Below are 14780 nucleotides of genomic sequence, written 5' to 3'. Positions count from 1 at the left end.
TAACCAAATAATGCGAGCGCGAAGCGGGAGCTGAAAATTTTTGATATTCAGATCAGAAAAAGGGACATTTTAAGGACTGATTTTAGGAATTCATGAAGAGCAGACATATCTTACCAATCCACTAATGCGAACGTAAGCACGGAAGGATATGTTTTATAGTAAGAGCTTAAAATGGGGCAATTACTAAAAGTAGTCATTAAAAAGAAGCATATGTCACTTACATAAAACAATAATAACTCGAAGTGCGAGGAAATATATTTGGTGTATATAGACTTGAACTAAAAAACGGGAGGTTTTGGTACAACAGGATTATATATCTCGTTAAACAGACAATGCAAACACCAGGAACAAGACATAGGCCCTGAGCAAATTATGTTTCATAAAGTTATGAAAATAAAAGTAATATAACATAACATGATTTTAATATAGCATTATAATGAACAATAATTTCTTCTTGTCCACCACGTTTCTCTTCTTTCTCCCTCTTTTTATCCTTTTCCCCATTTTTTTTGCCAGCCGATGGGGGGAGGGGGCACGTGCCCCCCATGCCCCCCGTAGTTACGCCACTGTCTTGGACTATAAATGGTACAAAATAAATGATGAGAATTACGCCTTCTGTATTTATTTTAACTTCGAGTTCATTCAGTTATCTTGTTTCTAGATTGATATTGCTCTCATGCAGGACACCTCTAATTGGTGAAGGTGAACTGTGTTTGACTCCATCATTAGTTGCACCTGCCATTGTTAACACAAGATAACAAGAGTGAAAATGGTTGATAGTCCCAAAGATTTGAATAATGATTTATACAATTTCGAGATTATATTCGTTTCTGGTTTGATCTGCTTTCTTTGGTACAGTTTTTAGATGATTTTGGTTTGTCAAGCTGTTTCTTGGAGCCGATTTTGACAATCAAACGAGATGTTTTATTCAGAAATGGTTTACCTCTGGGTTGACTTTGAAGCATGCGAGGCACGCTGGTGGAAGACATTTCCTCGATGAGTTTCAGTTGCTCATACTTTTTACTAAATTTATGGTGCGAATAGAAGGAGATTGTGAGAAGGAAACTGTTCATAGGAAACTGAGATATCCGTCAGCGAGTTGTTCGTTCTTGGCAACGAAGTGTTCTAGGCCTGAAAAGTTCCTTGATAGGAGCGAAACCTTGTCAAGGATACGACAATGGGAAGACGTCTAACGGTCAACAGCGCCAGTGAAGCAGGACTCGACCGAATCACCGGCGAATTCTTCGACGACCCAAACAAGGTCGGTCTCAAACGGGAGATCGGCCTTGTCGGCGGGGTCACGATCAACGTCGGCAACATCATCGGCTCGGGGATTTTCCTGACTCCCAAGGGCGTGTTCATTGGCGTCGGCTCTGTGGGTGCATCCCTGGTCATTTGGGCCATCAGTGGTGTCTTTTCCTTGCTTGGTGCTCTCTGTTTCGCCGAGCTTGGTCTGTCCATCCCATCTTCCGGTGGCCACTACGCCTACATCAAGGCAGCGTTCGGTGACCTCCTATCTTTCCTCTACATATGGATCTCTATGGTTATGATGTTGCCAGCTCAACAGGCTGTTATCTGCATGGTCTTTGCCCAGTATCTTCTTGAGGCGTTTCTCCCTGCTGATGACCCCTGCTACTTGGCGTACATTTGGCTACCAACCGTCATCCTTTGTAACATTTGTGTCGGTAAGCCGTGTCAAGGATTGTAGATAAAGTTATCTCACGCATTAGAAACCCCAATACTTTCTCCTGTGGAAAGCTGAGGTTTTAGTAGAAGATGCCAGACCATAATCAAGACCCATATTTCATTTGATAATATTTTCTATAATCAAAAGCAAAAGCTTCTGTTTCAAGCCACCAATAAATCCAATTTACTCTTCGGAACTTGCCAAGATTTGTGATAAAATTTCTCACCAAATCCTAGTGTTTTAAATGGAAAGCATGGAAAATGAAACAGGTCTTCATTCTAAGGATATAAATATCCCGGGGGCCGGGAATATATTATTTGAACGTATTTTTGTTTTATGTTGTAAAATCATAAAAGGCGCGGCAAAGAAAGAGTAGAGAACTGGGAAGAAGTAGAGGGTGGGGAAGAGACTTTAAATTGCAAGATTATGAGGGGGTTTCGGAACACAATGGCAAACAGCTAGCGATTTTTATTTAACTTGGTGCATTTCTGAAACATCTTTAACAGCGTGACATATTTCAGTGCCAATTCCAGAAACTGAATCCTTCATAGATCTCCATCCGGGACATTGCCATTATTTGGGGACTTTGAGCTGGTTACAAACTACATCTACATTACACACAACAGAAATCATGTCAGAAAGATTGCTTAAATTGTTCATATTGATTTTTTATTTAATTTATTTCATCTTAAACTTAACATCTAAACAGAAGACTTCGAGCAGCTGCCGTCAGTATCCATTCTGTCAATTTCGTGGGGGTTTTCCAAGCACTTTCAAAGTATGAGATATATTGTGAAGTGTGTCGCATCATCATCTGCGTTTTTATGTGCATTGTCAATATGGTAAAGGGGACCTGCATTCAGTAAATAAAACTTTGACAGTTTAATCGATTTAAAGTCCATGTGATATTTCATATACTATTTATGATCAATTTACTGGTATTTATACATTACATGCTGTCTATTTTATGCTGCACTGTAAAACGATTAAGAGCGATTACCTGAAAATGGTGAAGGTGATCTTCTCCGGTATAAAGATCGTATTTATTGAAATGGTCTTCTACACATTTTCAAGGTAAGTTAGATATTCAGATATTCAAAATTTATTGTCATGCTCAAAATAAAAAGAAATTACATTGGCATAAAATCATATTCCGGCTGTTGGTATACAAAGAACAATATACATGTATAACATATAATAAATAGTATAAATAAATGAAATTTAACTAATGTTGTACCCGTCTATCGAAATGTGAAACACCATTTTTAAGCTCCGTTATGAACTTAAAACCGTATGTTTCCTGTACATCTGATGCAATAATTAAAGACCAGGGGGCCGTTTCATAAAGCTGTTCGTAAGTTAAGAGCGACTTTAAGAACGACTGGTGATCCTTTATTGTGGTAAATGGTATATTCATTGGCGATTGTTACGCGCGTAAGAAAGGTTCACCAGTCGTTCTTAAAGTCGCTCTTAACTTACGAACAGCTTTATGAAACACCCACCAGGGGTAATTCAGGACGAGGGGTGTTCAATTTTCTCCATCGGATAAAGAGTATGCTGGTATAGAACGGACCAACATTATAAAAAGAGTGAAGACGTATTACGGTAGGACACTTTCCCGACGTCCTGTGAATCATTCATGATGTGTTGCTTTTCAAATACTTTTCAAATGCTTTTCAAGTACCCCCCCCCCCTCCCCCCACGCACACATTCACCCTCCGACCTGTGCCATAATAAGTCTCGGATCGATTGTGCCGGGAAGAATTGTCTGACCATTTTATTCAGAGAAGGAAAAGAAGTCCAGCGGCGAGACATTCAAGGCCCTCTAATTGTTGTGGACAATGGTCAAGAATGGTCATTGTCTTCTGATTGTCTCAAAGAATATGATTTGGTTTAATTGCCGATACTTTCAGCTGCATTATCAACCTCAGACCGACATGTGTCATGATCTCCTGCATGAGTCAGTGAACTGACACTTAGCTCCATGCTTCGAATGATACAGGGGTAATGTCAATAGTTTATTTCCAATTTGTCCAATGCCATTTTGTCTAATTACCAAGTCATCTATCATTTGGTCTATCATCAATTCGTCCACTATCCACAGGGGCGGATCCAGCTTTCGCCAATAGGGGGGGCCGAAAAATATTTTCATTAACATTTTTCTCGATAGGCGGCTATAATCTGATTTTTTTTTTTTGGGGGGGGGGGTTCAGGGGGTAGTCCTAACTAGAGAATGAAGTTTTAAGTATATGTTAGTTTTTATTGTTATAAACAAGATAAGGTATATCATGTGGTCTTAATATATAATGCGAGCGCGAAGCGCGAGCTCAAATTCTTTGATATTTTATGTCCTTAGACCTGAAGATTCTAAGGAGATTTTATAATCATGAAAAAGATAAGTATCCAACTAAACAATGCCAGCGCGAAGCGCGAGCCGACATTTTATCATAGTAACGTGAAAAGGGACTCAATTAGGACTGTTTTTAGTGATTAATGAAGAGGATACAAGTATCACCAATTAAATAATGAGAGTGCGAAGCGCGAGCTCAAAATTTTTGATATTCCGACCTGAAAACTGGACAGTCTAAACGTGTTTTTATTTAAATACAGAAAAAGCTGTGTGTCTCAAACAATTAAATGCGAGCGCGAAGCACAAGCTCAATTTTTTTATATACTGACATGATAAAGGAGCATTTTGACAAATTTTGGTAAGAATTTCCAAAGAGGATAGGTAACTCACAAATCAAACAATGCGAGCGCGCAGCGCGAGCTGAAAATTTTGATATAAACAATTTGTGTAAAACAAACAAAGTAATTAAAGCTTGATGTGCGAGCTAAAATATTGTGTGCAAATTGATTTCAGATCTGGATATATAAGTGTCATTTAATCCTCCTGAATGTGATTCATTGGCACAGGCAATGCGAGCGCGAAGCGCGAGCGAAATTTTTTATATAAAGTTCTTTTTCCAATTCTTCCCCTCACCCTTTTTTTCTTTCCTTTCGGGGTCGGGCCGGCCGTTACGAGGTTGTAAATTACACATCCTGGGTATGATACCTCTTTCCTACTTTTCTTTAGTGTTTTTCCTATAGTACACTTTTTCTGCAGGTTGTCAAAAAATAGGGGGGGCCGGGGCCGGCTCGGCCCCCTCCTGGATCCGCGCCTGATCCACAAGGTCTAATTGCCATTTCGTCCACTCACCATTTCGTCAAATAACCAATTGGTCCAATAGCCATTTAGTCCATAAACCATCTGGTCTAATTGGATAAGTGTTAATTGTGCGAAATGAATGCAAAGATAATGGGCATTAGACCAACTGGTTAGTAGACGAAATGGTCAAAGACGAACTGGTGATTATACGAAGTGGTTATTGGACCAAATGGTTATAGGACCAAATTGTTGTTAGACGAAATGTTGATGGACGGAATGGCATTAGACTAAATGAAGGTAGACTATGTGATGAGTGGACGAGTTGGCAGTAGACGAATCGGCAGTTTACCATGTCCATGACATCACACTTCCGCAGCCTTCTGTGTGTATATGTGTGTATATAGCCCATTGTCTTTATTTAGCTGGGTCAGTCAAGGGGTTTTGTTTTGTTGCAGAATCTTTAAAGGGGAAGACCATGCACCCTGGCACTAAGTTCAATCACTGCGACACAATAATGATAATTCATATTCACACATACACAGGGTAGCCTCTTCAGCTCTTACAAAATGAAGGAACTGTTCTTCCAGCGGCCCCTACATAGGTTGCATATATAGCATTACCCTTTTGGTCCCGTTAGTATAGTAGCATAGTTTTTTTAATCGGATAGGGATGATCGGACACCCCTAAATAATCCTAAACTACCACTGGTCCTAAAAAGACCTAAATTATCCATTCTAATACGTTGAGCGTTTGACAAGAAGACATAAAATCCCATTTTCTTTGTTATGATTCCTCCCGTGATCGAACCCACGAGGCTGGAGCTCAACCACTGAGCCATAATTATGAACCCTACTATACTAACGAAGGTAATTCGAGGCGATTACCTCTTAGCCCTTTACCTGTTAATAAAACATTGAGCGTAGAAGACTTACTTTTGTGGACTCACCATGAATCAATACTCGCCCCTTTACAGCTGATACCCATCATGTTTGAAAAGCGATAAAAATGTTAGGCAAACATTGAACAATGGCATTATGGATAAATATTTGAGACAGGTCAACATCGTTAGGAAAAGTCGACGAAGCTTCGATGTTCAGCCAACATGTTTCACAGGACATGACTATCATTTTAAAGGAAATACGATTTCGCAAGCATCTTATTAGGGCGGTACTTCAAGGGGGGGGGGGGGTTCGACCACCCCTTTGACTTTTCAAGTTGTGGAATTATTTTTTTAATTAGAGGAGAATAAATTGTTTGAAGAAGAAGCACAAAAGAGCGTTTTTGCGCTGCCCCTTATAAATTAGGTATTGACTTCTGTTATCTGTTAGTTACATACGTCCATTAGGTGATCTGTCAATCGACAGATCAACTATTAATTTCGTAAGAATTTTCTTTTTTATTTCTTTATTTATTATAATTTATAACTTTCAAACTTATAAATGATTATTAAATATCGCAAGGAATGCAACAAATCAACTACGGTTAAAACACCATCACAATTGGCACATCGAAGGGGAGAGGGTTATGTTACATGAAGAGATGCGATTGATTATTTATTGCACATTATGTGTCATGGACCTACTTACACAATGTAAAGCACCCCTCTTGTCATTTGAGGGGGCCATACGTACCCCTCCCCCACCAATCCCGAATGTGTTCCATTTTTTCTGGACTCTGCACTCTTGAGATAAGGTGGTATTTACACGCACCCATTTCATTGACAGGTCCTGTGTTATTAATTTATTGATGCTCTATTGTTTTATACTGAAGGTTATATGGGGTCTTGGTCAAACAATGATAAACCTGGAAAAATAACTACGTACTTTGAGTAGATTATTAAACGAACGAAATGTTTAATGTTAATGTACTTTGAAGACTACAACCTTTACTGTACGGGATCAGTGTATACGTGTGGGGTGGTTTTTACTGACTCGGTAATAGGTAGACGTCGCTTTTATGATATCAAACAATTTCATTAATAGATGAGCAAACAATCTTTCACAAAAGTGCAATCTTTATAATTATTTTTAGATTCAAGTTTACTCGCACTTGGAAGCTTGGGGATGGGGGAATTTATTAATTAGTGGCTAAGGGGCGTATCTTTTTTCATTTATGAATTTTAGTTGCGAAGTATCGATCTGCTGGTCGCGTTTCCCGATTCGTTTCCCATACATTGGTTTGACATTCAATTCAATTTTTATATTGCCTTTCAGAAGCAGCCCGTTAAATCAACCTTTGCATGGTAGTTAGTGTTACCACACTCCCAAAGCAATCAAAATCAGATTAAAAAAAAATAATAATACTGAAGATATTTCTTAAAGCTGTTCGTAAAATGGTTAGAAAAATATGTTCTTATATTCTTATATCTAAAATGGTTAGATTGCACGTTTTAACAGTCATGACGAGGAAATAGATAGGGCTAGCGAAACTGTTCATTCTAGTCATTGAAATTTCATTCTTTCCCCGTAACACATAACGTTTTTTCTTTGTTTGTGATTTCCCGAATGTTGTTTTGGTTATATTTCGTTGTTTTTTTTACTTCTTGTGGTTTTTTGTTACTTCTTGTGTTTTTTCCCCGTTGTTCTAATGGTGTCCATGACTATGAGAATTCATTTGGATGTAATTCGCCTATGATTTTCGCAAAACAAAATCGTAATTTATTGAGAAGAATCATCTCTATATGTCTCTATTTCATAAAACTTACACAAATATGGTTATTAGATCAATGCAATTCAGGTAACTTGTTTTTTAAATCATTTTGTTAAAACCAGGGTGAGATATACACATGTTTCAATGTTTTTTTGTCATCTGCAAGAGTAGTGCGCATTTTAGCTTGCATGCAGCTTGAGCGCCATGATGAGCGAGTGCGCCACGCATTTTATTATTAAATACAGTTTTTTGGGGAAAAATACAGGGTTTTTTTAATCACAGAATACAGTTTTTCTTTCCCAGAGGTTGGCAGGTCTGCGATGAAAGCACATGTTCATCCATGGAGCTCGTAGCCTGCATCTCCCTGGTTCCTCCACGCGTTCTTAATTGCGGAAATCTTCTCGATGCTCCTATCGTTATTTCCATTCAGAATAATGTCTATCCCTTTCATGTCGGTCATGTAGCCATATTCGGGAACGGGGCTCGGGGGTTAGCCATCTGGTCAAGATGGCGGGGAGCGCCAATGCCCTTCGTGCCTGGGTAATAGAAATGACCCCGTTCCATGTGCAAGCCTCCCATCATTCTAACCTCCACTATTTTTACTATGACTTTGACCGTCGACCCAATCAAGCATGGCCTATTATATGAATCGAGTGTGTGGTGTGGTGTTTGGGCATCATCTACCTGGGAGGTACATATTATGGAAGGGCAACAGGCCGAGAAAAACGAATAAAACCAAAATATGGTATCACAATACAGTTACATCGTTAGTATGAAGTAATAAGTTTAGGGGACCACGAAAGGGATACACATTTGTAGTATTATTCATTGCCAGTTATAGTCGGGCGTGGGAGGGGGTGTCCCTTTCATTGTTCACTGAAATGGGTAATGTAAACACAAAACAAACTTGTGACGAATTTGCATGTATAACTCCACTAACCCATAACAGAGGGATTTTCTTTCAAAAAACCGCTCAGGATATTAAATTGTTAAACTAATAATGTTCAGTATAAAGGAATTTTGTGAACATGTGATTGATAAGGTGTTGGCATAGCTTCAACGTGTATTTCAGATACCAACAATAATATTGTTGTTATACTGTTATATTATTTACCCAGGGTAGCCACTTCAGCTCTGATGCACTTCCCAGTGGGCCCTGCATACCATTATGTTACCATTACCCATACTCAAATCTCGACCACCTGAAAGGGAGGCAGAGGGTTCCATTATGAAGTCTTTGATATGACTTGGCCGGGGATCGAACCCACGACCTACCGTTCATGTGGCGGGTGCCATAGGCCGGCTGCTGAGCCACCATGGATGTTAAAGTACCTCTGTGTCTCTCCAAAATATGACTATCCTGTAATCTCTCTATTACAATACAATCATCTCCTTTGTAGATATAAAATGAATTTACAGTAGCATATGGTCCATTGTTCACCTATTGAGTGGTTGCGTCACAGTACTTGGATTATGACGTCAGTGGCTGTACGCAAGGGGTGGCAAGAGGGTCCCCGAAATTTACTAAACCTTATTATATTACAAGCTTTCATAAAGATCCTTCAATTTTCATTAAAAAAAGAAAACAAGCGATCTCGTAGTAAGCAACACAAAAATAAGTTTCTTCGCTCTCGACCGTATATTCATCATTATATTCTTTAACATTAGTTTGCAACCATATGGTACAAGAACTGAGGTAAAAAAAAAATGCTGCAAATCACAGATTTCGGTTCTGTATATAATATGTCATATTTTGGGGGCTTGGATTATTTATATTGTGGTGGAATTTCGATTTCATGTTGAGGTTTTCGTGGGATATGTAGTCAAATCATGCAGTCTAACTGTATGAACCACTACCTCAAATGAAAGTGTAAATACTTGTAACCGATGTAACCATTGATATATAATTATTTTAAATAATTGCTGGTATGTTTTTGATTTTTATACCCTGGTACTTCTGATTCCAGGGTAGCAACCGACCATTATTTACTATTTTTTCCCCTACATTTTTGTATTTTTGTTTCCTGGTGGTAGTGGTAGTCGAGTAGAGCGGAGATTTTATGATAACTGGGTTCGAAACTATTATACGTCCGTGCTCTGTTAAACCAGTTCTGTTAACATATTTCATAATTGTATGATCAACTCCCTGGGACATAATCTAACACCACCTCTGTTTACGAGTATTCATGCTAATTTAGCACGTCGGCGGTTAAAAATAAACGAATGTGCCCTATGCAAACCTCACTAAAATCTGAATTATCTTTAAAAAATCATGGATTTTGTTTTTTGGTTTGTATTTCCATATAAAAAATAAAATATATACATACTCAATATAAGTTATCGTACAGGTCATATGGAGGATGGCCCATTTCAGCGGTATTAATAAGATGCACTGTTCTTCCATGGGGTCCTTTGTCAAAGTTGTTTGCTGCTTGTACATTTCACATTAAAAAGCGACTCTCGCGTATCTCTCTATATCACATAGTAGGGGCTGCGGAACACGCCCCCCCCCCCACACACGCACACACTTTTTTTAATAAACGTTTTCAAAAACGTAAAAATGATAACCTGGGTACCGTTACACAAAGGTTAGCAATTAATCGTACGCTTGATTTTCACGATTGATTGTACATTGTAGTCAATGGAATCAATCGTAGCAAACTGTGTCTACGATCATTGCTACATGCTTTGTGTTATGGGCCCCTGATTGTGTTTTGTTAGCATGGTCGCCCCCCCCCCTCTTGAATAATAGGTTTACCGCTTGGATTTACGCTAGTGGCCCCCATACACTTTTAAAACCATTCGACGGCCCCTGCGTAGTCTTTCTAGGCCTACATGTATACTAGACTTACTAAGCCTTCTTCATGTATGTCTTTTGAAATTGGAAATATGATATGAAACAAATTTGTTTTTAAGAGATACATGTATGAACGAATGAATTGATATAAGTTTAATTCTCACTCTAAAAAAACTCGTAATAATCGTTATACAATCCCTGATGTAAAATCACTGGTTTTTTTTATCCCTATAGTTAACACAGTGATAAAACCAGCCAAGTTTCCTTGTAATTTTTGTATAGTGGGGCCCCTAATTGATGCATGGAGTTGCAGAGGGTCATTTAAGGTCACACCCTCGATCGCTTTTGCACGCAATGAATATTGGATGGACAATACCATCTTTTACAGATGCAGTCCAGTGTAAAAGAGCCCTAGTTTTCAGTGAACCATTACTTGGAGTCGTTAGATTTTGGTCCCTGGTATAACAATATGCATTCACGTCGATCAAAGCTATAATATAATGTAAGGGGCTTTCACAGTTGCTCGTGCGATCGTTTGCGATTTTGGTCACAATATATGTTGCACAGAATCGCAACGGTTGTAAGCAGTCGCTACACCAATTATTGTGAAAGGGGCTGTAGTCTTGAAATGTAGTCCCCCAAACACTCATCCCGCAATATTTGACATGAAACAACATGCTCGCACGATGACATTTCTGGGTGTTTTTGTTTTAAAAAAAAGATCGAATAATGGCCATCATTGTTTTTCAAAGGCAAAATTCTCAATATTATTGTTAATAGAGGGTATGCCTATAATATGCATCATATTCTTATACAGATAGGTTGGGAGGAGATTCACTGTTTACTAGACCCCCTTGGTGTTAATTTCCTTTAACTGCACCATATTCCGATATTGGTATGCATGACGTCACTGGTGCTATAATTCGAGGTTGCTTGGCTCTTTTCACGCAAGCAAAATATTATGTTTTATTTTGTTGTTTAAAATTATTGATCAACACCTTTCTATAGACATTAATATCATTCTTTACTTATTTTAATGTAACGTGTCGTAACATTGCAAAAAAAATGGTTGCCTAAAAGCCCTGAAAGTGAATAGTCCATAGTGAACCAATGTAGTGCTCGGGATAATAAAACATATAAGTTGTGTTTTTGTCTTGAGAGTGAGACAACATATAACTCTAACGTATAACCATTGAAATACATAAATTGAATTTACCATTCATTGGTGGCGGGTATATCCATTGAGATACAGGTAATTTGTGGGTGAATCCAATTTTACCTGTCATTTTGCCCATTAATATATTGTGAGTTCACCTAACGAAAGCTTAAATGCACGATAATACAAGCGTATATAGGCCTAGGAATTACAACCCTTAATGTATTTAGATTTTCATAAACTTAATTACTGAAATAAGCAAAGGCCTTCAAGGTGGTGCACTGGAATGAATGGATAGAGACGGAATTACATTAAGATCGATTCATTATTTGATTATTCAATGGTATTCTTCCACATAATTGGTTTATTCCCAATTTTGTCAGAATTTGTAGTTCTAAATTTTGGGATGGACACGTGACTTGACAATGGTCCTTAAACTCGTTCTGCAGTTCATGACAAGTTTAGATTCGTTATAATCCGAAAAACTAAGCACCAATATTTCCTGATAACCAATGCAATGGTTAATAAATAATCCGACCCGATTTCCGATATTTTAACAAAATTGCCGGATAAAATGCTAGTGGACAGGTTATTTCGCATCACTGAGTATATTGGCCTGGTTATGGCCATTTTATACATCCTCCCTTCCATATTTATAGGTAAATACAAAGTTACAAACAGAATGTTTGTTTTCTGGGACAATAGGCAATAAACCGAACCACCGGCTTCTGTTTGTTTTATGTAAACATGATCAAGAAACTAGGTTAGAGAAATACCAAGGACGCTCGTACATGGCCGTACAAATAAGGACCTTGGGATATAGATTTGAATCCTAAACGATTCGTGTCTAAATCTAAAATTATTGACGTTTGAATCTTTAAGGTTTCAATCTCAATCCAAGGTTTGATTGGTCGTTATCTCCAACCGCCATGAAGTTTAGAATATACTTCAACGAAACACATGATCTCATAAACTTTAGAGGTGGTATTAAATCACACCAATGCATTATTGAATATTTCATGTCTTTTTTTCCCCTATGCAGTTACGGTCATGTACGTCAACTGTCGGAGCGTGAAGTTAGCGACCAGTGTCCAGTCCATCTTCACTGTTGCCAAGCTAGCAGCACTCTCCATAATCATCATATCTGGCTTAGTGTTACTTGGAAAAGGTTTGTCTCTTTTAATTATTATTTTTTTATTTACGATGTGTTATTATTGACGAGATTGTTCATTTTTATGTCAGAGCTTATTATGTCACATTAGTAGGTGCTGAATGAGAGAAATTAATTATTTGTCAAATCCATCTTCACATGAACAGGTAGAAATTTACAATAATTATTATTTACAAATCCACGTAAATGGTAGTGGAAATGTTATACAGTAGATCCATAATATATCGAAGTTAATGCTTGGTTGATTATTCCATTCATGTGTCTAAAGCACTGGACAATCAAATACAATTCTAATGCAGATTTTAATGTGTCAAACGTTACTAGGCATTTAAATCAATTTATATTCTCCATTCGAAACTAGTGACAATTAAATTTGAACTTATTGAATATTGTATGTATATCTTACATTATATCATTATCTCTCTACCCCTCCCCTTTCCCTCAAGAGAAAAGACAGTCATGTGTACTTAATATGGTGCCAATGATTATTGTAACTTGTTTGTAGTTGTGGAAAACCAGGAACGGTGCCTGGGTATTTTGATGGGAGGGGGGGGCCAAGATGACCAAGAGGTTAAATGATCCAGACAACTCTTCTTTATATATACTCTTCTGTGTCCTTTCTTTTTCTTTCTTCTTTTTTTTTCTCCTCTTACATTCTCCATAGAGGAGCCCCATGTAACGCCTCTTATGTGGAGAAAAGTCGAATGAATGTAATTTTTGTTTTGTTATATGTGTGGAAGGAAGATTGATTGAGGACTGAGGAGTGAAAGATGGTGAAAATGAAAGAATTTATGTTTGACCGTTGTGTGTGATTTTGTACGAGCGTGATTGAATCGTAAATAAAAGTTTCGATGAAGAAGTGAATGCGTGTTAAGTTATAAGCATTATAGCGCCAGCTCGTGCCGACAACTGTACAGTTCTTAGAAGTCAAAATCCTGATTGATTGGATACTACGACTAGTATATCAAACGGATACCATTCGATACTGGACACTCAGTGTGATATTTGGGTGGCACTTCTAAAATAAATAAGAACGATCGAACAAGAAATTGTACGACTTCGTATATCGCCTTGACCTGTCTATTATCCCTTCCCCGGAAAGATATTTGTCCCAAAATGATTGATCCAAATCAAATTAGTTTTACCTCAATAGCAATTAGTCTTGCCCTTAAAATGATATTGTAGAAATCAAGAATATTTTGCCAACACTTTTCATAGTCATATCACCGAGTTTACCTCTTGATTATCAACTCTTAATTTTAGTGTGATTATACTTCTTTCTTCCATTTTTTCGAGGAACTGGTACCCCAACCCCGAAAAAATGATAACATGGGCACGTCAAAACACAACCAATCTTAGAAACATTATATTGAATTATTTAAATCTTTTATAGAATACACGTTGAATTTGGTATACTTAGTAGAAAATAATGATACAAAGAGTAGAATAAACCCAAAAATTTTGTCAGTAATTTTGTTTTTAGTCAAACTCCTGATCCCCATACTCAGGAGCGGATCCAGGGGTTACACGCGGGGCTCATGTCCCCCTTTTTACACAAATTTGTTCTCCATGTGGTATGATGTGCCCCCCTCATTTCCCCTTTAGAAGTAAGAATGATAGCAAGTGATAACTTCCCCCTGCGCCCTCCCAATTTGAAGTCCCGAATATGCCCCCTATTCTTTAAAGGTTAATAAAAAAGGATTGCACAACCGATATTCGATTTTAATTACCAAACTGTCTTCTCCCTTTTACAGCACCATCGTAAAGGCAAGACCGTTTCAAAGAAACTTTGTTGTGTAATCTTTGTCAAACTAAACATACACGGCTGCACATTTGGTTAACAATCCACTCTAGTTGTGTGAATTCTTGCAAGACGTCTAGAAATACCTTGAAGGGAATCGTCATATATTGAAACGACATTGATACATCAGTCACACCGTATCGTGGTTAAAACAACGCTAAAAATATTGGGTAAAATTTTAACAGCACCAATTTTGGGCAGTATTTTATCCAATGTGGGAAGCATATTGTCCAGTATGGTTAAAAAATAAGCAGCAATTACTTTAGAATGGGCAATTTTTATATCACACTGGATCAATAAAAATGCCCCAAAGAAATGCCCATGTTGGTTGGACACACAGTTACTCTCATGGAACATTATTACCCAATATT

The 14780-nt window shown here is 37.8% G+C and overlaps 1 protein-coding gene across 1 annotated transcript in view; it reads left to right on the top strand.

Moving 5' to 3' along the window:
* Nucleotides 1–14780, top strand: part of LOC129272727 (Y+L amino acid transporter 2-like) — a 43544-nt gene that overhangs the window by 13369 nt on the left and 15395 nt on the right. Inside the window, exon 2 of the mRNA XM_064107381.1 lies at nt 12480–12605. Within this exon, the coding sequence (XP_063963451.1) occupies nt 12480–12605 (126 nt within the window). The remainder of the gene's footprint in view (nt 1–12479; nt 12606–14780) is intronic.

The sequence above is a fragment of the Lytechinus pictus genome, chromosome 12 (genome assembly GCF_037042905.1).
Source record: "Lytechinus pictus isolate F3 Inbred chromosome 12, Lp3.0, whole genome shotgun sequence".
In the NCBI taxonomy this organism is placed as follows: domain Eukaryota; kingdom Metazoa; phylum Echinodermata; class Echinoidea; order Temnopleuroida; family Toxopneustidae; genus Lytechinus; species Lytechinus pictus.
Note: the sequence above shows the minus strand (reverse complement) of the source record. Positions and strands in the feature narration are given on the sequence as shown.